The sequence below is a fragment of the Macrobrachium nipponense genome, chromosome 39 (assembly GCF_015104395.2).
Source record: "Macrobrachium nipponense isolate FS-2020 chromosome 39, ASM1510439v2, whole genome shotgun sequence".
Classification (NCBI taxonomy): Eukaryota; Metazoa; Arthropoda; class Malacostraca; order Decapoda; family Palaemonidae; genus Macrobrachium; species Macrobrachium nipponense.
The window spans coordinates 48,714,139-48,739,744 of NC_061099.1; the positions used below are offsets into that span (position 1 = coordinate 48,714,139).

The following is a 25,606-nucleotide window of genomic DNA, read 5'->3' on the forward strand; positions in this document are numbered from 1 at the left end:
AGACCATCTCCAGTTCTTTCTACATTGAAACTGGAGGTGTCGTTCGCAAAACCTAGAGTTCTCCTTCGAGATCTCAAGGGAAATCAAGAAGGACCTCTCTTGGTGGGCCAACCCTCTCAGGTTTTCAAAAGGGATGTCCCTTCACATTCCGAACCCCAACCAAGTGTTGTATTCCGACGCCTCGGAAACAGGTTGGGGAGGCAAAAAACGCTCGGTCTCAAGAGAAGTGTCAGGTACCTGGAAGAAGGAACAGGTGACCTGGCACATCAACAAGAAGGAGCTGATGGCAGTTTGGCTAGCTTTGAAAGCTTTCGAGCCCCACGTCCTAGCTTCAGCAGTACAGATCAACTCGGACAACACCACGGCCCTGGCTTACATCAGGAAGGCAGGGGGAGACTCACTCTTTCTCCCTGTACGAGACAGCAAAGAACTTCTGCTTTGGACAGAGCAAAGGGAGATTTGTCTTCTTACCAGGTTTCGTACAGGGAGAAAAGAACGTCAGAGCAGACCTCCTAAGCAGGAAAGATCAAGTCCTGCCTGCAGAGTGGACTCTTCACGAGGATGTTTGCCAGGACCTGTGGAAGCTTTGGGGCAAGCCTCATATAGACCTCTTCGCCACAGCCAAGAATGCGAGGATAGCCAACTACTGCTCTCCGATATCGGACCCGAGGGCAGTGTCGATAGACGCGTTTCTACTAGATTGGAAGGGTCTAGACATGTATGCTTTTCCTCCATTCAAGATACTGGAGAGACTCTAAAGAAATTTGCAGAATCGGAGGCAGCAAGGATGACGCTGGTAGCCCCGTTCTGGCCCGCACAAGTATGGTTCACAGAGGTACTGGAATGGTTAGTAGATCTTCCGAGAACATTACCACAGAGGATCGATCTGCTCAGACAACCCCACTTCGAGAGGTATCACAAAAACCTCCCCGCTCTAGATCTGACTGGCTTCAGACTGTCAAAAGTTTGGTCAGAACGAGAGGCTTTTCGGCAAGAGTTGCAACGGCTATCGCAGCAGCAAGAAGGCCTTCTACCCTTAGAGTCTACCAATCGAAGTGGGACGTCTTTCGGCGATGGTGTAGGAACCATCACTTTTCCTCTTCCAGTACCTCTGTGACCCAAATAGCAGACTTCTTACTTTTCCTTAGGGAAGAAAGTGGATTGGCGGTATCAACCGTTAAAGGCTATCGTAGCATGCTATCTGCAGTGTTTAGGCACAGAAACTTAAACATTCAGAAGATAAGGACCTTCATGATCTAATAAGATCGTTTGAAACATCCAAGAAGGTTTCTCCAGGGATTCCGAGTTGGAATCTGGATGTAGTGCTACGTTACCTTCGGTCCAATAAGTTCGAACCGCCTCAGTCTGCCTCGTTTTAGAGACCTCACGAAGAAGACAATTTTTCTCATGGCTTTGGGCTTCCGCAAAGAGGGTTAGTGAACTCCATGCACTAGAAGGAAATGTGGGATTCAGAGGAGATGCAGCTATCTGTTCGTTCCTTCCTTCGTTCTTGGCTAAGAACGAGAACCCCTCAAATCCTTGGCCTAGGAGCTTTGCAGTCCAAGGCTTGTCTGCATTAGTAGGCGAGGAAGCAGAGAGGTTGCTTTGCCCAGTACGAAGTTTAAAGTTCTATCTACAGAGAAAGAAAAAACTTAAGGCAATGATGTCAACCTTTGGTGCTTTGTAAGAGATCCAAGGAGGACTCTTTCGAAGAATACGCTTTCTTTCTTTATCAGAAGCCTGGTGAAAGAAGCGCATGCATGCGATATGTGATGAAAGTCAATTCAAAGTTCTTAAGGTCAAAGCTCATGAGGTAAGAGCTATTGCCACGTCATTGACTTTTAACAAAAACATATCCCTGAGTAATATTATGAAGGCAACATTCTGGCGTTGCAACTCAGTCTTTGCAACCACTATCTGAGAGACGTCAAAATTACGTATGAAAAGTGCTTCGGGTTAGGCCCGTACGTATCGGCGGATTCGGTGCTGGGGCAGGGAGCTGAGACATATCCTTAGTAGTATATATTTTTTCCCCTTGTTAGGTTGTAAGTTTTTGGTTGTTTGAAAGAACATGCGGGTAGGCATGTTTTTTCATTTCGTAGTCTAACATGATTAGATTGGTTAGGTGATCGGTTTATGTTTGAGCTCCTTGCAATGATAGTGGTTAGGTTCTGTCATATAAGTGGGCGAATCCCCGTTGACAGATCCTGCTCGGATTCTATCAAGTAAGCGGATAACCAAATCCCTTTGATAGACCCAAAGAGTCTGTCAGCTGTAGGTCACGCCCTCGACCGTTAAAGGCTATCGTAGCATGCTATCTGCAGTGTTTAGGCACAGAAACTTAAACATTTCAGAAGATAAGGACCTTCATGATCTAATAAGATCGTTTGAAACATCCAAGAAGGTTTCTCCAGGGATTCCGAGTTGGAATCTGGATGTAGTGCTACGTTACCTTCGGTCCAATAAGTTCGAACCGCCTCAGTCTGCCTCGTTTAGAGACCTCACGAAGAAGACAATTTTTCTCATGGCTTTGGCTTCCTCAAAGAGGGTTAGTGAACTCCATGCACTAGAAGGAAATGTGGGATTCAGAGGAGATGCAGCTATCTGTTCGTTCTTCCTTCGTTCTTGGCTAAGAACGAGAACCCCTCAAATCCTTGGCCTAGGAGCTTTGCAGTCCAAGGCTTGTCTGCATTAGTAGGCGAGGAAGCAGAGAAGTTGCTTTGCCCAGTACGAAGTTTAAAGTTCTATCTACAGAGAAAGAAAAAACTTAAGGGCAATGATGTCAACCTTTGGTGCTTTGTAAGAGATCCAAGGAGGACTCTTTCGAAGAATACGCTTTCTTTCTTTATCAGAAGCCTGGTGAAAGAAGCGCATGCGATATGTGATGAAAGTCAATTCAAAGTTCTTAAGGTCAAAGCTCATGAGGTAAGAGCTATTGCCACGTCATTGACTTTTAACAAAAACATATCCCTGAGTAATATTATGAAGGCAACATTCTGGCGTTGCAACTCAGTCTTTGCAAACCACTATCTGAGAGACGTCAAAATTACGTATGAAAGTGCTTCGGGTTAGGCCCGTACGTATCGGCGGATTCGGTGCTGGGGCAGGGAGCTGAGACATATCCTTAGTAGATAATATTTTTTCCCCTTGTTAGGTTGTAAGTTTTTGGTTGTTTGAAAGAACATGCGGGTAGGCATGTTTTTTTCATTTCGTAGTCTAACAATGATTAGATTGGTTAGGTGATCGGTTTATGTTTTGAGCTCCTTGCAATGATAGTGGTTAGGTTCTGTCATATAAGTGGGCGAATCCCCGTTGACAGATCCTGCTCGGATTCTATCAAGTAAGCGGATAACCAAATCCCTTGATAGACCCATAGAGTCTGTCAGCTGTAGGTCACGCCCTCGCTGAAGCTCTTAAGGCAACGCAGACTCATAGACAGTAACTACGAAGTCTTCTGCCTAAACAGGTAAGAACCAAGGTTGTATTTACATCCTACAACTAGTGTTGTTTTCCCCTTTTTTCCATATTTATATTGCTGTCTCTTTACCTCCACCAAGGGTGTCAATCAGCTAAGTATATATCTGACGGAGGAAAGTTCATGTACAAAAATGTTATTGTTAGTATACAATAAGGTTTTGTACATACTTACCTGGCAGATATATACGATTGATGGCCCGCCAGCCTCCCCTCAGGAGACAGGTGGAAGGAAAAATTCTGGCTGGAAAGGGAGATTGGTTCTTACAGCCGCCACCACAGCGGCGGTAAGGTAGATCACCTGACCTACCTGTCGCGTGTGCCGCGAGTTTTGAATTCTGTCGTGACGTCAGAGACGTATAGCTAAGTATATATCTGCCAGGTAAGTATGTACAAAACCTTATTGTATACTAACAATAACATTTTGCAGTTATATGTTGTTGGGAATGGCATCAAGTGCCCCAAAGTTATTGCTGCACTTCCAGGGTACTCTGGCTGGACTTGAGCCCAAAAATCAGACAAACCTTTTTCCATGAATAGTCTTAGTGTCCCATTTATTGCAATCTTGACAAGATTATCAACCTCCTTTGATGATAGGTTGACACTGATCTTTTCTATCTCTTCTTTATCTGTAACAAATGGATTTCTAATCCACTCAAAGCTTGGGTCTGGTTCTTCAAGATATTTTCCCAACTCTGAGTGAAGGCCTTGCAGATGGGCTTTGAAAACTTGTGTTGTGTCACCATCTAGCTCTTCTTTGGCAGTAAGAAGGAAGTCTGACAGTTCGTCCATCTTTATTTCATTCTTATTCATTCATTAATTATTTGAGAGAGAGAGAGAGAGAGAGAGAGAGAGAGAGAGAGAGAGAGAGAGAGAGAGAGAGAGAGAGAGAGAGAGAGAGAGAGAGAGAGATGGGGTTTTTCATGGCCAGAAAGTGACCTGACTCTCCTGATGCTCCCTAGTCCCACCCACCAGCCCCCATCCTGGCGGCCAGGCATCAGTCAGTGCATTGTTGCTTGATCATAAATACCACTGCCTTCTACGAAGTTGTTAAATTGCACCCATCCTAATCTTACGAGCACCATTCTCAGAAGCCAAGAGGATTTGGTACAAAAATAGGAATTTAGGACATTTTGGCCACAAATGTTTTGAGCCACATTTTGGCCTAAAATTTATCTGATACCGACTGCCAAATTATCCTGCAGACCCCTTAGAACATTCCATGGACCCCTGGGGGTCCACAGACCACACTTTAAGAAATGCTGATTTAAACCCATCAGTCTTATTATACCTACATCATGGTCAATGATGTTCCCAGACTCACAGTTATGTTCACAAAAGAAGTACACTCCCTTGCAGCATTACCACAGTCAGGAGTGTCAGGTATCCATCTACAAACCTCATAAATCATGCAGACTGAGCACATAGCTGTAAGAGTGGTGAGTTTATGAGATGGGAAATATAAACATAATTGATAATTGGAAAACCAACTCTATTTCCTATGAAGGGCTGATATTATTAGTGATCAGTACTCTTAAAACTCCAAAGAGCCTAGTCTAAGTAGATGAACACAAGAGTAGAACCAGAAGTTTGTACTGTGTTGGTCTTCTAAAGGAATGCAACACTATGTAGAAACAAGTCAGCAAAAAGCAGATGGCAGAGTAATAAAATATAATTACATAAATATTTATGAAGTATGAAGATGTGCAAGAAACTAGAGGTTTGTCTTCCTCGCAAGGTAATGTTAAGTTTTATTATGTACTAGTTCAATGAATTCAGCTTATACCTATATTTAAACATAGTTGAAGTTCCATCCACAAGTGCTTGTTAATTACAGGTGCTCACTCTCACATGTCCATCCTCAAGTTCTGGTACCAGGCAAGGTTCTTCAGAATGACCTGTCTGGTTAGTATGAGACTACCAGCCACGTAGGTCTGTCTCTTCTGTTGCTTTGCCAACAGTTATGCTGGAAACATAACCCTCAGCTGCCATCCTCTACCAGAAGCTCTTTTGTGGTTGCCTCAGGTTATGATCTCTGAATTTAATTGTTTCTTGGGTGCTCTAGAAATGATGATGTAAGCAGGAAAGTTAGCATGATTTTAATAGAAATAGGAGGGGTACAGTAGTTAATATTAAGGTAAAGGTCCACAGAAACTAGTTGTCTCCAAACTCAGAGGTTGAGTAAAGGGGGTTGGATGGACTAAGGCTACTAAGTTGTACTAAACAATTGATTGTTACTGCAACATTATTCTTGCATCTCTCTTCAATAATTAGAATCTTCTGGCAGTGCCACTGTAATCCCTAGAGTTCAGTAGTCATTATTGGAGAGGCTAGGGGCATCATTTTTAACCTCTTATGTATCCTTCATCAACAATAGGAATGTTAGAAATTCTTGATTTTGGGAATTTAGAAGATAGTAATGAATTCACTGTCCTTCATTGTGTATCTATCCAGAAGAAGAATTTGGCACATGGGTCTGCCTATCAGGAACATACTATTGACGTACGTAGAGGAATCTGCAGTATGTGTAATGAAAGAGAGAACAAATAAAGGTGTAACAAATTATCATCAAAATTAAAACAACTAAAACTAAAGCTAATTCATGCCAATACAAATCGGCTTGGAAGCACGCTTAGTTTTGTGTCAGTAGGAAAGTTTATGAGATTTGACTATTTTTTACTCAGAAAAATATGAATTCCTTTCCATGAAAGTGTTCACAACTTTTAACATGTGTTACAGTGTTGTTAAAGAATTAAAGAAATTATTTCAAAAGGCATTAACTTATAAAGAAGTGAGAGAAGGCACGGAAATGGGAAAAAGAACAAAATAATTATTTTTTTCAAGAAAGGATCGTTTTACCCAGACGACCAGGAAATTTTAGCCGCCGAGAATCTGAACAACATCTCCCAAAACCTCTGTCAACTAAAGCACTGAAGATTAAGTGGCTCCCGGCGCACCCAACATTTTGTGACATTTGGAGTGTCGAAAAATTAATGTGAGGTTGGACCTTCTCAAGGACCTTCTGCTCAATATTACCAAGGGAAACTCAATGCTTCTTTGTTCAAAAGGTGGATCGTGTGAAAATATTGGCTCCTCCCTTTCCAAGAGTAGACCTATGGGTTTGACGAATCAAACCAGCAGTGCCAGATTATGAGGACAGCCCAGAAATATGTCCCAGCGAATAACCTACGAGATTAACCAAGGTATACACCCCAAAGAAGCCAGGCCATGAACAAGAGGCGTTTCCAAATGAAGAATCTATGAATCATTACAGAAGAAGTGACAGGAAGGCGGCTTTATATAAAGTCTGTAGCCGCTCAGACACAAGAATTCTTTCAGAAGATGCCACACCCAGTCAAAATCCAAAATCCAAAGGCGGTGCTAAGAAATGTCATCCTAATAAAAAGGCCGGATAGAGAGAGAGAAGACAGAAAAAGGACAGAGTGGAAATCGAGTGGAGAACAAGTGGAGAACAGCAGAGTGGCGCAGCAGCAGAACCGGGAAGAAGAAGAATCAGAAGTGAGGGAAAAGTGCAGAAGTGTGGTGTGCGAATAGACAGTGATAAGTGACAATCATACTTGGTAAAATTCCCTCGTGCCTACAGACTTGAAATTGCAACAAAGTGCCTTTAAATAATTGTATCAGTCCAAGTGCCCAGAAACAGAAAGTGGAAATAATTATAAGAACCCTTATCAAGAATAAACATGTATAAGAACATATCAATTTAATTTTTTCCCAAATTATAACTTTTAAGATAATCCAGTTAGATAACATTCAGGAAGGTGAGATTAATTATATAATTTTACTTCCCCAATTACAGCCCCCCACTCAGACCACGTCTACCTTAGACTGTTGCTAGTAGTTCTAGCACATATGTTATATTTTTTTTATACCTCTGTTATTTTTTTTTACTTGTGCATCAACTTCAAGTGGATAATACTTATGATTTAGAGTGCATAGTACTTATGATTTATGAGTTGGGTGATGGATGAATGACTAAGGGACTAGATGGTGCAAGCATCTCAACAGAGCATTATGTTCTTGTTTTGTGAACGTGAGACTAAGTCTGATCACGATGTTGTTATGAATGATCAAGTGAGGCTATTCTGGAATGCAGAAGGATCATGCAGTCTATCTTTTCCCACACTGTATTTGTTTTGTAGGTGGAGTTTACTTTTCACACTGAAATTTCAGTATAGACCTCTTACCAAGATCATAATTGAACTACTAGCACTTGTTGCTGGGACTGCATTAATTTGAAATTGGTCACATGTAAGAACATACGAGTACCATACCAGCGTGCAAGAAAAGCCAATAAGACTGGATTGTATTGAGATTGTCTCAAGACTAATTCTCATCTGTGTTAGGTATTCATAATTCCCAGTGGTGATCATTAAGTGTTCAAGACCATATCAAAACAATAGATTGGCTGTTAGACAAGTGCAGTAATGTTAATTCTTGTCTTATTCATGATAGTCAAGATTTTTATCCAATAGACTTTGTTGGCTGAGATTTTTAATTCACTTGTGCCCATTTGGTATTTAATGGTCACTCTAAATATTATATAGAAAAGAAGCTGATTGAGGAAAAGACAAAGTAATTAGCTGCATTTATGGAATTAAAATCTGATGATTTAAATTGCACTGCAGTGTTGTTACTTTGGTGCTGTAATGTATGAATTAAATGGTTTTTTTTTCCAGGAGTCTGGGAGAAATTATTACTTCCATCTTTGCGAAGTACCAGCATATTTGTTCAGAGGAAAGGAGTTAAAGTTATTACCTCATTGATGCTTTTAGTATTGGATAGTCAGGTAAGTCTGTAACAATTGATGTGTTACATTATATTCCAGCTTCCATTCTTCATTTATGGTGATTGTGTAAAGACTAGGAAAGTTTAGTATAATGTAAGACAGTTTTGTACTTAGTGTAAATGTGAGCCCTCTTCAAGAAACTATTCACAACATTTTATGTACGTATATTGTATTTTTGTGATAAAATTAATTATATTTACATTTCAACACCTAGTGGAAGGCGCAATACCTCAAACATCCATAGAAACGTTAGAAAACAAGAAAATAGTCTGCTTGTTTGGTGTTTGAACCATTCCCCACCTTTGCTTTGCTAAGCTGAACTCTGTGTGTGGAAGTGTAGATAAAAGTAAGAGGGCTGTTATCACTGTGGAAACTTGCAAGTTTTATCATTAACTAATTTATACAGTACTAGAACATTCTGACATATCTATGTCAATGTTATTACACCTCTGCATAGTACTTAAAAGGTTATTTGATATATTTCAGCATTTTGAACTCTTTGTCAAGGATTTGTTATTGGTATCCAATAAGTTCCTTGAAATACGACAACATGTAGAGTGGTCACTGAGTGAAGAAATTCGTCAGAGCTCCCAGCATGTATTACTGATTTTTAAGGAGTTATATATAAAGGTGAGAATAAGTACAGTATTTTTTTTAACATTTGTAAAGTAGAACTTATTACATCCAGTGGTTTTTATTGTATTGAAGAGAATTAATGATTAATCTTAAAATTTTTTTTTTTAGAATTTTCCTTTTAGTAGGTGTTATATCTTGGAAGGCTGTGTAACTGAAACAGTAATGGACAAATCCATGAAAGAATTTAGATTCTCCTGATGAATAAAAATTTAGGTAACTTTTAAGTTTTCTGCAAAGAGCAGACCTCTTAATTTACACGGACATATTGCTCGCTTTGCAGTTTAATAAAATGAATAATGTTTGCTGTCAGTTGTTTATTTTATTGGTAGATAGATTAGCACAGTTGTGTAACAAAAGCACTGACCCATATTCTACACTCTAAGGGCTTATCTGAAAGATTATTTCTTAAATTTAAGGGGAAAACTGGTGTGAGGAAATAAAGTGTGGAGGCTACATGGGGAATTACTGAATGGATATATATGATAACAGACAAGACAGAAAGCAATGAACTTGGGACTGAAGTCTCTTACAAAGAAATTGTAGTATCATCTACAGTGTTTTGCACAAAGAGCACATTGTAAACAGTATCCCCTTCAGAGTGTTTTTCAGTGAAAACCCATTACATATGTCATAAATCATTGCAAATACCAGCTCCCATGACTACATGCTGCCAATGTGTGTTCGTTTGAAATTTTTTTTCCTCTTTTCATCATTATCATCATTTATTACTCATGACTCTGCTATTGTACCCACATTATCCACATTATTTGAGATTTTCTTCACTTTTCATACATTGTTATCAAAGTGCGACTGAAAGGTTTTCGTCCTGTTACACCTTCAAACCTTTTAAGGGGGCTGGCCGGCTAATGCCATTCTTTAAGGACAGGACTTTGATATTCATACCACTTAATAAGGTGACTTGGGACATCTCCAAACCGCATATGATTTTCGCCTCTGACCTTCGGTTTTGTGACGCCAGGGGATTTATCCCAAAAATAACCATTTTTCAAATTCTATCTCCTCTCTTGATATTTAATATTAAGACCTAGGATTACTACCATATATAGACCTGATGTAGACCTCCAATCGAATGAGGAGTTTTTTTTCTAAAAGTAATTTTTTTGCTAGATATGAATTTTTCAATATGGTAAAAAAATAAACCTTATAAATCAGGAGAAAAAAATTTATAAAAAAAAGACGAAACAAAAATTGGAAAAAAGGTCTTCATTTTATTGTTCTATAATGTCTTTCTGAGTTATATACCAAATTCCAATGTTATAGCTTTAAAACTAAGTGAGAAGATAGATTTTGAAGGTCAATAAGTATAGTTTTTGAGATACAGGCACTCTAAGTTTTCCTTCGTATTTCTATAAAGACAATGTTAATAAATAATGATTATTATGAATGTATATTTCTTTTTTGTGTATTAATAAACCAAAACTATTTTATTTATCATAATTAAATCATAAATGATGATCCCTTTGCTCATATATCGTAGCCAGGCAAGATGGAGCACTCCTTCCTATGCAACTCTCTCTCTCCCCTTCACTAACTCGGCTTATTACAGCGAATTTTCTTCTTCTGTATGTTAGCAAGATGTTTTCCTCGTATTTTCCTCTTTGGCATGATGAAATTCTTGCAGAAACAAAGATAAATAAACGTAAGTGCAAGAGAATATCAGAGGTGAAACTCGAAGGTGTACTCTCTTTTTACAAAGACACTTTAATAAATCATGATTATTATGAATTTCATATTCCAATTTGGGATTAAAAAACCAAAACTATGTTATTTATCATAAATGAAGATCTCTTTGCTCAAAGATCGTAGCCTTGGGCACAGTGTGACGTGTGCTGTCAGGCAAGACGGGGACGTTACTACGCAACCCTCCCCTCTCTCTTCACTAACTACGCGTATATTATGATATTCTGTAATAATACTTGAGCGATTTTTCTTCGTCTGTATGTTAGCGAGATGTTTTCCTTGTCTTTTCCTCATTGGCATGATGAAATTCTTGCCGAAACATACATAAACATACGTAAAATCAAGCGAATGTCAGAGGTGAAATAGAACGTGTAGAGTGCTTGAAGTTTGTGCTCGCTCTGAATCATGGTTGGTTGGACTTGGTAGCTGACTGAAAGTTTCCCTTCTCAACTCGGGGAATGTCTACAGATGCCATTTCTCCCAATTTCTTTGACAATAATTATCAAAATTTACGATAATAGAAGAAATATTGCATTTTCTTGTATGGATCAATGTTTTAGGCTTATTGAGTTACGTTAACTAATTACCCTGTAACTACGAAAGTAAGAGGAATTTTGACGCAATATTTCGTATACGTATTCTCAATTGCCATATGAAGCTCCATGAATTTTTTTCATGACTTTGCATTTTTTGCCCTATACCCCCATATATAAGGGTTCCGGCCGGCCCCCTTAATGCCAATTTCCATTCCAGCACTGAATGAAGCGCCTCAACGGCGTGCTTGGTATGGTATTAGCTTCCCACCTCGGTGGTCGCGGGTTCGATTCTCGGCCATTCCGTTGAGGAGTGAGAGATGTGTAATTCTGGTGATAGAAGTTCACTCTCGACGTGGTTCGGAAGTCACGTAAAGCCGTTGGTCCCGTTGCTGAATAACCACTGGTTCCATGCAACGTAAAAGCACCATACAAACAAACAAACAAGCACTGAATGACCCCAAAGGTCCCAGTGTTTGGCCTTTGGCCTAAGTTCAATATTCAAATCCCACTAAGAGTGAGTTTATCTGAATGTTAAGACTCCGTTTTGTTCTGCACATGAGCAAATTAAACTGACTAGGAAAAGTACATATTGCTTACTAGACAAATTGTACCATATGGTTGTTAAAGAGACCATCATTTAAAAGCCAAATATATCACAAATTTCATCACTGATGACACACAAGTGTATCCCAAAATCCTCGCTAGAGTGACAATAAAAAGGCAAATATATTTTGATGTTATAGCTTCTGCACAACAGGTGCAGGCTCCTTTGAAGGAACAGCATGAAAACATGGCATTCACAACCTGAAGAAGACTTTTACATGTTTGCCTTTACATAATTAAAATAAAAAATACTGCAAATTCACAAAAAACTTATAGATCAACACAACATTGAGATTGATCACACAAAATGCAAACATATCGCAAGCAGCTGAAAATACAAGCTATTCAATAAGAATCAGACAGTGAATAGATGTAGTAGTTGATACCTTAGCAAAAATCAGTTATGAAATTTCCAAAGGCAAGAAAATAACATAGTCATAATGAAGTAGATCATAAACATTTGGAATGAATGCCCAGAACAATAAAAAACAATAGCAAAAAAGTACCAAAAATTATCCCAAACAAAAATGTAGTATACTAAGAGTCAGTGCAATCTTGACTTTCAGTACAGCAAAGCAACTAACAAAGGAGGTCTAAATGCTTGTAAGGTAAGCTCTTCTCTGTAAGTCAGTGATAAGTGCTTACCACTAAGAAGCTGGCACGATAACTTGTATAAAATATAAGAATAAACTAAAAAAACAAGTGAATAAATATAAAGAAGCACAATTCTCAGAACTAGTGCCTTGAATGTTGAATATCACTAGTGAAGTATATAATGAAAAAGGTTGTAAAAGAATTATGAATTTGCTAACAAATGATATTTATGCTTAGAAATAATCTAGAAAAGGACAATCCTGCTGGGAGGAAATGCGTCTGGGGAACTTGGACTGAACTGTACGTAGTGTCAATAATTGATGCATGAAGGTCTAGATGGTGCATGGGTCTTTCGACTGCTGCCATTCTTCTGTCTGTTAGACAACGGATGATTGAGTATGAGGGACATTGATACCACAAATTTGGGAATATATATGATTTATTCAGTTGTTATAAACCAAGTTTAAGCTAAAATGTTAATAAAAACCCAGAAGTACACCATTGACTACTGGGAATAAGCATCCTGGATTTAATTTATAAAAAACTTTGGTTCTATACCTTTTTAAGTTACAATTATAAGTAACCAGTGAATTATTTTGTTGACATGCATATTTTTTTCAGACTTTAGGTAAGAAAGCTTTATATTCAAAGCTGAAAGACATTGGTTGGAATTTTAAGAACGGACATCTTTTAGAGAGGGTAGATACTCAGTTCCTGTGACTATCGTAATGCATATAGTGGATATGTTTATACTGGATGCCCTGCATAATGTAAGCCATGTTTAAGTTTTATTTTATTGAATGTATATTTTAAAAATTATCGCTATTGTCCTTGTTCTAGCCTTAGTACAAATTGTTATTTAATTTCTGTATTTTATGGCAGTTGGCTCTCTAGTTTATTCTGATGCTTAGAGAATCCTCAGATGTGAATTTTTATTAATGCATGTTTTATGATTATGAGAAATGTGTTTATATGATTTTCAAACAGATTACACAATTTCTTTTGGCAATAGATGTTCAAGGCAATCATTACTTAGAGTATTTAACCCAAGTCAGAAGGATGACCAAGAAAATAATGGAAAGGAAAATTATGATGCTCAAATTTAATTAAGTGATATGTCTGGCATTTGAATGAAATGGGGTCTGAGAACTTATTGAAAAAAGGAGATAGGAAAGAGTTTATTAGCTTGACTGTGAAATTGAAAAAACGTTACAAACTTCAGCCGCTATCATTGCTAATCTTCAGAGAATGAATATGAGAAGTGATTTCTTGGTGGGTGCGCTCTGGGATGGAATCGATGGTGTCTGGTAAACTGCTGTCAGCAGGCTGACTACCATTCTGATGTTGCAGGAGTAATTTATTAAAATAATATTAATTTGTCTTTAGTCAGCCCAGAGACCTGTGAGTACCTATCCTGGGATGATGAACATTTTAGACAAAGGGTTCTGTACTTTGTTATCCTCTGGCACATTCTTGCTAGAACAGACAAAGGATACAATTTACCTTTGACTCAAACTAGTTTATGTGCTTAGGAGTGGTAGCAAACCCCTGTGGCTTATGGTTTTCTTTTGTTCCTGGAATGTAATGAATCTGACCATATATGATTGTGTTTCAACCCAGACGGCTGAGTTTTAGATACCCAGTTGTCTATTCTCTCACGGGCTTCAGCCCCCTTCCTTAGAACTCGTTCTTCTAGGAAGAGTGGTCAGGTGGGTTAACTCCCAGCTGGTTTATGATACTTGTACTTCCCTTCAAATATAAGTTTATCCTATTGTTAAGACCGAGGGTTTGTTCTGCATATGAACAAATGACAAATTTTAAATCAATTTGTATTTTTCTTAGCTAACAAACCTGAGGTCTTAATGTTTACTCCCCACCTCTAGCTGCCCCTCTCTCTCTTTTCCTGGGTTGTGGGAAAGACTAACTCGTCATGAGATTGTGCTTGGTCGACGACCAGTTTCCACCTTGTATATGCATGAGTTGCCAGATGCTACAGATTCCTTGCTTTACAATTTTTGATTATTTTCAACTGGTTTCCAGCTGGCTTTACAATCTTTGATTATTTTCAACTGGTTTCCAGCTGGCACTAGAAGATTATCCTATTGTTAAGACAGGTTTATTACCTATGAAAAATACAAATTGATTTAAAATTTGTCATTTTGAAGACCAAACCTATAGGTTATGTGATTATGGCTATTTTAATTCAGCTGATTTATAGCAAAGTATTTTAACTCCATTTTAACCTTTAATGGACGAATCCTCTCATATGAGTTACTAAAACAGGTTTTGGGTGGTGAACGGATCCACTCATATGAGCATCAATATTACGCGCCATTGATTTGAAGGAATCGGGGCGGGAGAGAGTTTCCATTACTTCTATAGACTGGCTAAAATCAAGGAACAGGCAGCTCATGAGCTAGTTGTGATCTTGACTTCAAAGAAGCAAGTATACTGCCTCTCTCACATGACATCTTATTATATAGTTGCTCATAAATATACCCAGGGGTTGCTATTGGTTTTAGTTCTTATCTTTTATGATAGTATGTCAGTTATAATTGTAATTTTGCAAAGAAAATTGCAAAAGAAATATTAGAAAATCATGTGTTGTCCAAAAAAGTTACTGCATCTTCAGTCTCAGCAAATTTATGTAAATATTTTTTAAAAATATACGTACGTACTTAGAATTTGTTACTGATTTTAGTTCTCATCTGTTATGATATTGTATGAGCTGTAATTATAATTTTATAAAATAAAAGTTTATTTATTGGAAAAAGCGTGTTCAACTCAATAAAATTTAGGATTGTCTTGTAAAAGAGACCCCGCAAGGGATTGTAAATAGTCATTTTCAACTTCTCGTAGAAGGTAGGGAAAATCTTTTAGAATTTTTTTCTTACACTTTGTACATTTGTATATCTTCCTGTTTCCATTGATGTGTTTCTTCTTAAATTGGCCGACCTCAAAGTTTACCCAACCTGGGGGTACTGCATATTGATTTTTTAGCCTGGTTCTGAAGGGTTAAAACCAGTTTACAAAAACTTTCATTATTCTCTTTGAAATCCACTTATTCTAAACCATTAATCCTCTAGTATCTGATTCAGCCCTGAGGAAGCAGCAGGGCAAGTTTTTATATATATTTTTTTTTTTTCTAAGGTGGAGGATGTAACAGACTATCATCCTCTTTTGCAGTTTGTCCTGGAAACTATGATTTTTTAGCCTGGTTCTGAAGGGTTAAAACCAGTTTACAAAAACTTTCATTATTCTCCAGTTTGTCCTGGAAACTATGATTTTTTAGCCTGGTTCTGAAGGGTTAAAACCAGTTTACAAAAACTTTCATTATTCTCTTTGAAATCCACTTATTCTAAACCATTAATCCTCTAGTATCTGATTCAGCCCTGAGGAAGCAGCAGGGCAAGTTTTTATATATTTTTTTTTTTTTTCTAAGGTGGAGGATGTAACAGACTATCATCCTCTTTTGCAGTTTGTCCTGGAAACTATGAGGCCACATGCCATCTTTCTATCGACAGAAATTCTTTGCCTCCAAATGGTCTGGCATGTGAGGTAGCAACTACACCTGAATGCACTTTTAAGCATTGCCCACACATGCTAAGGACTTTCTGTATGAATACTAATGGAGGACATAAATTATAATGTAAAACTAACCTGTTCACATTACAGGCGGCCTGTGGTTACCGTCGCCATCGGTCAGCGACGTTTCGGTTTTATGGCGCTTGTAAAATATATTCATAACTGGGTTTTACACTCCGTAGGGTTTATAGCGCCGTTGTCTTGTTATTGGTTTCTTAGGCTAGGTGCCGAGACCGCCTCTAAAATACAAACAATGAATATGCATCTTTTCCTCTGCTCTTTTAAAAAGTTATTCTTTACTTTGCACTATCCAATAATACTGCATGCAGTCGTATTGCCATTTGTGTTATAAAATACAAACAGACTGATCATGTTTTGGTTTGGATAAATCAGATGAGGGCGCAGGTAAGATTATTTCCCTGTATTTATCTCAATTTAGAGCAATTTTCTTGCTTCTATTTATTGTAAATTAATCTCTAGAAGCTCGGTTCTCATGTGACAAGGTTATTTTTCTTTATACGAAGTGTTTTTAAGTTGAAAATTGACTTAAATACGTGAACTAGACTTAGTTATTTTTTTTTTAATAGATGGTGGTGTTGTCTGGTTATTGGTATGTATTTTGGTATTTGCTGAAGCACCGAGAGACCCTCATAAAATACAAACATAATGAATATGCATCTTTTCCTTGGCTCATAAAAAGTTATGCTTTACTTCACAATATCCAATATTATACTGGATGTAGTCTCATATTACTATGTATAGTATTATAGAATACAGACAAAGCGATCTATGTTTTGGTTCGGAAAATTCTGCTGAGGGCAGAGGCAGGGTTATTTCACCATACTTAACTTGATTCAGAGCGATTTTCATGCTTCTATTTAGCGTAAATAGGTTATTTTTCGTTATGTGAAGTGCTTTTAAGTTGAAATGTGACTTAAATATGTATACGTCTTGTTGTGAACTCTATTTTTATTTTTTTCGTTAATAGATTGTGTTGGGACGTCATTTTGTGTAAAAAAACTGATTACATATATTATTTTCATCCTATTTCATAATAATTCAATATTTACATACTTATCTGTTATCTGCGTGAAAACAACAGTAAAATGTTGTTCTTTCATGGCCAGTATTTTCTATTAAAATACTTTTTTCTCCACTGTTATATGCGGTAGAGATTCATCCATGTTACTAGTGTACGATAATTTAATCCATTATCAGTGACAGTGTGAACATTTTGTTTTCTCAGCTTTAGCCACAACTGCAGCTTAAATTTAGTAGCACTATATTTCCTTGCTAATATTTTCTTCATACCAAATAAAGGTATAATGCAAAAATATTTTAAGTCCTGTAGCATAACTACAGTAATTTTTTACTATCATACGATGGTTGAAATGCAAGCAAAACATTGTTATTATCAGATTCGGTTCGGTTGTTGTAGCAAAACAAATGTTATTGTTCAGTTGTTTATGGCTGAAGCGTTTAATCAATGATTATAATGGTACTAATAATACTTTTATCATTCTCATTTGTTTTTTTAGCTGATTTAACTAGAAGAAATGATAAATAAAGAGATGGAGGAAATGTTAGCAGTCTGAAAAGGTCTCTCTCTCTCTCTCTCTCTCTCTCTCTCTCTCTCTCTCTCTCTCTCTCTCTCTCTCTCTCTCTCATTATCAGGCAGACTGTAGTAAATGAAATTCCACATTTTCATTAAAGAGTTATTACATATTAGAGCAAAATATGCATTGTTAACAAGTCTAAGGCACTGTAAGGTGGATTGTGGCACCCATAGACTTTTTAATTTCGGCTAGAGGCAAATTTTGCTTAGCATTGGGTCCCAACGAACCGAACCCCGGCCCTTAACTGGGTGCGCTGAATTTTTATTCATATACACCGGGAATTTGATAAGGTTAATTAAAATGTTGAGAAAAATTAAGTAATTTATTGTAATTGCGAACTGTCCTATCATCCAGGTGCTGATGCGGCAGCTAATAAACAAAGTTGATCATCGTGAAGCAAGGTGGAACCGCAGTAATTCAGCCACTTCCAAAAAACCTTAAAATATTACCAAATGCCTAATTAAACACTACACAGTTATCTTTGCATACATTTAAATTTAATTATCAGCATGTGCAGCACGTATAACACTTGGTAAGTTGCATACTTTGGAAAATCTAAGTAGTTATATAAATACCAACAGTCCAAACTGACGTCCACGTAGTACATAGTAATTTATGATATCCCTGGAAGGGTACGAAACCTCGTATTACAAATATGCAAGGTATGAGAAACAGTTGCTTAAATTATAATACTAAGAAGTAAGTGATGGTAATTGGAAGGCATTTTAATATGGGAAAGCATTATCCCTCCAAATGATTTTGGATTGACATAAAAAACTCACCCCCTGAGTTTTTTACAAGACCCGACCCCCCGTATCATCCTGGGACGAAGGCGAAGTACGTGTAGAGAGAGAGACTGCGATGAAGGAAAGCTTCTTCCTGGCTGGGGTTAAACTTAGATTACATGTCGAAAGGAATAGTTGTCGTCACTTCAAAGGAGTAGCTGTACATCCTTATAATGGTAAATGGAGCTCAGAGTATCTGAGTTACGAGACCCTTTGTGATTGAAATCTCCTTCGTAACTGACCTAAGTTTCTGTCAACCCCAGGAAGAAAGCAAATCATTAGTGGTTGGTTAGGACAGAACCAGAACGGCCGCTGGAAGGCAGTGAGCTGTTAACAACCAAGGGGGTAGTTAGATATTTGAAAACAGTTAAATGTCTTCCAGTGACCATGCTAATTAAACAAATAAAAAAAAAAATACAAATTCCATATGAAATTTTAGTACACTGGGGGCTGCCTGTATGCAGTAGGTACTTTGTACTGTAAGTGTAAATGGAATTTGCCTTGCTCTCTTGCTAAAATTGCTGTTAAAAATTGCAGTGAGCTGACTAAGCACCCTTTGACAGTGACCCCAGGCAAAATGAGGCTAAGCGCAATATAATAATAGCACTCTTGGTGCTTGAAACATTACTCCTTCTTCTGGCTTTTTTCAAAGTATTAGTTGTTATCCTGATGAACAGAGTGGTTCTGATCTCAGTTTTGGAACTAAAGCAACTCTGGGTAGGGTTCCTTTGTTACGGCTTATGTCATTGAAGTAGCACTGCTCATTAAAGGTAGAGGTACTCTGATTGCAGGTCTGGTAACTAGAGTGGTTCTGAACTTAAGTTTGGCAATTGTAATGAAGGGTATGGCAACTATGGTTGCTGCTTTGGCAGCTGGAGTGGCTCAAGTGATACTGGTTATGGAAGCTGGAGCAGCTGTGTATATTTTTCAACAATGAAACAGCATTGGTCATTAAGTTGGAGTGGCTATGGCAACTAGGGTGACTGGCATAGGTACGGTTTTGGGAGCAGCTTCTGGTAACGAAAGCTTAATTAAGCAGCCCTGGCGCTAGAGTGGCTCTGGCCATTGTTCTGGTCATTTGAGCAGTTGTAGTTCTAGCTCTGGATGATTTGACGACTGGTTACCGCTTAAGTTGTTTTTTCATTTCAGTTTTTGTCTCAAGTTATTTTAGCAATTTTAGCCATGAAAGCTGGAGGACCTCAATCATTTTTCATGCCATCAGAGCAACACTGGTCATTACAACGAGAGTTGCTCCATTGTAGTAGTTCATATTATTAAATCTTGAGTGCTTGTGATCACTAGAGTGGCTCTGGTTACAGCTCCAGTTAAAAGAGCAGCGTTTGTCATGAAAACTGGAGCTGCTAGGGACTCTGCCAAGCTATTACCCTCCCCCCCCTCTCTCTCTCTCTCTCTCTCTCTCTCACAAGGCATAGGAAGTACTATACTACGAACTTGCTTTTTTGATGTCGCGCCATCTTAACCCAGACGTCATTCGCCTGAAGCTGGGATTGACTTTGGAGCAAGTGAGGTCGGTGGCTCCGTCCTTGTCTCCGCAGGATGCCTCAGCATTGGAATCTACGGCAGCCTCCAGGTTACAGACGGTTTCTTGGCTGGACTTCTGGTCTGTGGTCATTGCCAAGATAGCTTCTGACAGGTCCCCAGAAGGGTTGGTGAGTGCATCGTAGCTTGCCAGTCTGTTGCAGTCTAGAGGCAAGGCGTTTTCGTATATGGCTAACCTCAGTGTTAATTTATGGGTTAACTTTCTGCTGAATAGAATGCGATAGACTGGCGTCAGGCTGACACCAAAGACTGACTGGTGCACCAGGCCGATGTTAAGTCGGAGTCTTTCTTGGAGACGTCCAGCTCCTCCTCCTCCTGACACCAAAGACAGACTGGTGCACCAGGCCATGTCTAAGTCGGAGTCTCGTCCTTGGAGACGTCCGGCTCCTCCTCCTCCCCCTGTCCAGCAGCAGTCAAGAAGATCGTCCTGGTAGGCCGTCGAGAAATTTGAGTTCGGCAGGGCCTTCCCATTCGACTGAGCCTAGGTCAGAGGATCAACGTCCCTTTCACTCTCATTCCTTTAAGCCAAGAAGGGGCCCAAGGGCCAGAGGTAAAGGGGACTGTCAGTAGTTTAGGCGCCTCTCCCTCTCTTGTGCTATGGGTGGGGGGTTGCCTGGTGGGGCCATTGGGCCAAGTGGCAGAGTTAGATGTCCTTCGAGTGGGGTACCTACTGCCATTCGACTTCTCTCCTCCTCTGTTGGACAACTGAAGCTCAGGAAGGCATATCCTCCAGATTCTCTGAAGTTCTTGGCTCTTTGGGAGGAAGTGCAGAAGATGCTCGACAATGATGCGATAGAGGAAGTGGTGCGTCTGTCTCCAGGGTTTTACAGTCACATCTTCTTGATGCCCAAAGCATCGGGAGGATGGAGACCTGTGATCGACTTATCCACCTTGAATCACTTCATCAGGAGGACATGGTTCAAGATGGAGACCCCACGTTCGGTGTTGGAAGCTGTGATGGAAGGCGACTTCATGCTGTCGATACTTAGGGGACGCATACTTCTAAATCCCTGTTCATCTGATGTCCAGGAAGTTCCTTCGCTTCTCTCTTGGGGACAAGGTCTTCGAGTTCAAAGTCCTATGCTTCAGGCTGACAACAGCCCCTCAAGTGTTCACAAGGGTCTTCTCTCTTGTGTCAAGTTGGGCCCATGCTCAGGGGATCCGTTTGCTGAGGTACCTCGACGATCGGTTGGTCTTGGCAGTTTCCAGGAAAAAAGCTGCTGCAGGATAGGGATCATCTACTTCGGTTCTGTCTGGAACTTGGCATCGTAGTCAACCAGGAAAAGTCAAACCTTGTACCCAGTCAAAGGATTTTCTACCTGGGCATGGTCATTGATTCAACAGTGGCAAAAGTTTTCCTGTCGGATTAGAGATGGGAGAAGTTGCGGGTGGTGGAACGCGACTTCCTGTCAGAACCACATCAGTCAGCTCATCAGTGGCGGGTTCTTCTGGGAGTGTTGTCATCCCTGGAGAAGCTGGTCCCCTCATAGGCGTCTTCATCTTCAGTCTCTGCATTGGAGACTGGGAGAATTCTGGTCTCTGGCAGGGGACTCACCCCTGTTAATGGTTCCTCTGTCTCTGGAAGTGAGAAAAGACCTTCGTTGGTGGTTGGACGACCAGAATCTTTCAAAGGGTGTCCCTCTGCGTTCTCTTCCACCGGACTTCCTTCTGTTCTCAGACACCTCCCTCACAGGTTGGGGGCCTCATTTAGGCGGCCTCATAGCTTCAGGCGTTTGGAGTTTGGAGGACAAGTAGCAACATATCAACATCTTGGAGTTGAAGGCAGCCTTCCTGGGTATGAAGGAGTTTCGGGAGAAGGTAGAAGGTCATTCTGTCGTTCTCATGTCGGACAACACCACGGTGGTAGCCTATGTGAACAAACAGGGAGGCCTGGTTTCTTGTTAACTTCACGCCTTGACTGTCGAGGTTCACCAGTGGGCGGTCAGCAATTCGGTAGAGCTCTCAGCCATGGAATGTGGTTGCAGACAAACTCAGTCGTTGGGATCAGATCCTAGGCACAGAGTGGTCCCTTCATCAAGTGGTAGCAAACAAGCTCTTCCAGGTTTGGGGGAGACCCATGCTGGATCTTTTTGCAACTTGCTTCAACAGGAAGCTAGAGATATTCTGTTCAGTGGTCCCAGATCCTTTAGCATTGGCAGAGGACGCATCCAACATCCCTGGGACAACCTGGAGGTGTATGCCTTCCCTCCGTTTTGTTTGATCTGTCAAGTTCTGAACAGGCTAATGAGTTCACAGGGTCTCAGGATGACTTTGGTAGCCCCTCTGTGGCCTAAGGCGGAATGGTTCCCAGATCTGCTGTCGTTGTTGTCAGAGGTTCTGAGGGAGATTCCCCCTTGGCGACATCTGTGTTAGCCCCATGCGGAAAGGTTCCACCAGTCAGTAGAATCCCTGTCTCTTCACAATTGGAGTCTGTCAAGTATCTCCTCTGAGCGAGAGTCTCAGAGAACAGCAGGGCATATGTCCAGCAGTCTCAGAGAGTCAACCTCCGCGGTTTACAATAGCAGATTTTTTAACCTTCTTCAGAGGCAAGAAACGTTTGTCCATTTCTGCCATTAGTCTACAGTGCGGCCCTGAGTTCGGTGTTACGCCTTAAAGGTATCGACATCTCTTCCTGGGAACTTTCCTTACTAGTTAAGGGGTTTGAGCAGTCGAGTCCTCTTAGAGAGCTCAAGCCTCCGACGTGGGATGTTTCCTTGGTTCTCAAGAGCTTCACTAAGAGTCCGTTTGAGCCCTTGCGTCGCTCATCTGACAGGAACTTGACGCTCGAGACAGTTTTCCTTCTGGCCTTGGGATCTTCCAAGAGGGTAGGAGAGCTCCACAGTCTAAGCTATGAAGTGAAGCACACCAGGGGTTGGGGGTCAATGACAGGTTCACTTCGTTTTCCATTCCATCACTGAATGACTGTGGGTGGTGATGCTCAAGAGCTTTTGTTGTGCCCTGTCTGGGCCCTGTGTTGCTATCTTAAAAGGACTCAGCACCTTAGTCCAGGCTGCCGCAGGCCGTACAAGAAAGAGGTGTCCAAGAATACTATCTCTTTTTGGATACGGGAAACCATTAGACAGGCATACTTGCCTCTTGATGATTCCACCACCACATCTGTGCAGGCTAGAGCGCATGACCTTAGGGGTATTGGTCCCTCTCTGGCTTTCAAACAGAACTTGGCTGTACATAGTGCTGAGCGCAGGTACTTGGTTACGCCAGTCCACGTTCACCTCCTTCTATCTTAAGGATGGTGCCCACAGATCTGCGGACACGTTTTCCCTGGGTCCTGTGGTGGCTGCCTAACAGGTTGTGTAACTCAATTCTGGCTGCTAGAGTGACTTTGATCACAGCATCTGTTATCAGAGGGGATTCTGATAGTGAAAGTTGAATTGGCTATGGCCGTCATTTATTTAAAGCTGGACCAGCTCATGTTATACCAATGGCCACGAGAGTGGCTCAGGTCATTAGAGCAACATGCAAGAAAGATGGAGAAGCTCTGGTCTTTAAAGCAGATCTAACACCAGGATTGAAGCATAATAGCTAGGTGTTCTCCCTTGTGGAAGAAAACAGAAAGCTATTTTGTACAAGTACATAGTTTCTTAGGCAACCTCCACCATCACTAGAATGAATGACAGTCTCATGAATCATTATTCTTGCCTAGAGTAGAAAATTTCCACTTTCATGAATAAGAGTGATAAGTGCAATGGAGATAGTGATCCTTAGAGATTGATTGCTATGAGACAGTGATCCTTAGAGATTGATTGCTATGAGACTGAGATGTTTGGAAATTTGTCATTAGTAATTACGACTATCGCTGATGCTCAAGTAATATGTTTAGTTGCTTGAGACTTGGAGATATTCTCCTACCTTTGCAGGGCTACAAAGCTGACTTGCATTTTCTTCCTTTTATGAGTGCCTGAAGCATCTAGGACAATTTTATGGCATATAAAAGTACTTCGTGGATTTTTGACAAAACAAATTTTACTTTTTTGCCAAGCCATGCATTATACTGTGTCCATTTGGTCCATATCTCTTGGTAGAATCAAGAAATAGTAGTGTACAGCAAGTGAAACAGCCTTCTGTTTAGCATGGTTTGGTTATATTTACCAGGTGCTTGGGCAAAGATTGTAATTGTTGTATAAGGTATATAGAGCAAATGTTTTTAAGAATACAGTAGAGACCCAGACCTCGATCATATTAGAACTCGAAATAATCGGTTTTGTACATGAACTTTCCTGTCAGATATATACTTAGCTTACATCTCTGACGTCACGACAGAATTCAAAACTCGCGGCACACGCGACAGGTAGGTCAGGTGATCTACCTTACCCGCCGCTGGGTGGCGGTTGTATGGAACCAATCTCCCTTTCCAGCCAGATTTTCTCTGTTGCGGTTTCGACTACACCTGTGGTCGTTACCCCATCCTGATAGTTTAATTCGTTTCTCGTTGCCTTGGATATCTTTGGACTGACTTTCGGTGAAGTACCTGATCTTGTTGGCTTGGGCATAACGCGCTTGTGGATTGTTTTTGGATATTTGGTTTGGATTTTTCTTTGATTTCAAGATGTATGATGTAGAGGTTAAGAAATCTTCTATGTTTAGGGTGTGTTCTATGGATGAATGCAAGGTGAGGCTACCGAAAGCAGCGGTAGATCCTCACACAGTATGCTTGAGTGTTAGGGGTAATGAATGTTCTTTTATTAACCCTTGTAATGAATGTGAGAAGTTGGATGAGGGAGAATGGAAGTCTCTGTCTTCCTACTTAAGGAAGTTGGAGAAGACAGGGTGAGAAAAACTTTGTCTAGAAGTTCTAGTAAGTCTCGTGTTAGCGAGTTAGAAGTAGATAATCCTGGCGTAGCACTAGATCCTTCTCCGTTTCAGCTCCTGCTCCTGCATCGAACCCAAAGATACGCCTTCGGAGTGGCAACCATGAGAGCCACGATCCTTAGCATGGAAGAAAGAAAATTCGTCGTTGCAAGGTAAGAGTGATAGTGCAAGTGATTTGTGCAGTGCCCGCCAGTGCAGTGGAGGGTGGTCTGATTGGCTCCTTAATGCTTCCTGGCCTAGACCTCTTCCCAGACTCCCAGTCCCAGTGGAGGAGGAAAGTCAATAGCCGCAAGGAAGGTTAGGGAGAACCCCCACCGGTCAGGCGTCCCCTCGGTAGATCCTGATGCTCGTTCCCAGGCTGCCTTAATTCGCGCCAAGAAGGAGGTTTTGCGACAATGCTTCTCTTCTTCTTCATCGCCTTCTCCTAGAAGAGGATGGAGCGCCTCGGATACCTCTCGACCGTTGAAGGAGAGCTGGAAGGCCTCCTGCGCCCTTCCTTCAAGCCCGGAGTGTTTTCAGGCAGGAGCCTGAGGCATTGGGCTGGACATCAGAACCCAGGCAGCGGATAAGGAGTACTCGCCTCAGAGTAGGCTTCGAACCTCGTCCCTGTGGAGGAGTTTGCAAGATCTCCGGCTCGATTCTTGCGGGGCTTCAAGCTCAGATTTCGGCTCTTGCGGGCTCCTTGGCGGGAGGCGCTCGTCGTAAGAAGGACGTCTCTCTTCCCGTCAAGAAGTCTAGGCTACCTTCTCCTGGGTTGCCTTCTCAGTCGGAGTCTGCTCTCTCTCCTGTACCAGCGGATAGAGTGAGGGGCTCTTCCCTTGGCAGACGCCAGTCGTCTTCCAGGCGCCAATCGCCCAGGAAGCTCTCTCCTGGCGA

At 40.5% G+C, this 25,606-nt stretch overlaps 1 protein-coding gene across 1 annotated transcript in view; it reads left to right on the forward strand.

Annotated features, from left to right (window-relative positions):
- Positions 1-25,606, forward strand: part of LOC135210327 (uncharacterized) — a 702,311-nt gene that overhangs the window by 536,619 nt on the left and 140,086 nt on the right. Inside the window, 4 exon segments of the mRNA XM_064243213.1 lie at positions 8,175-8,284; positions 8,771-8,914; positions 12,976-13,028; positions 13,031-13,124. Of these exon segments, the coding sequence (XP_064099283.1) occupies positions 8,175-8,284; positions 8,771-8,914; positions 12,976-13,028; positions 13,031-13,124 (401 nt within the window).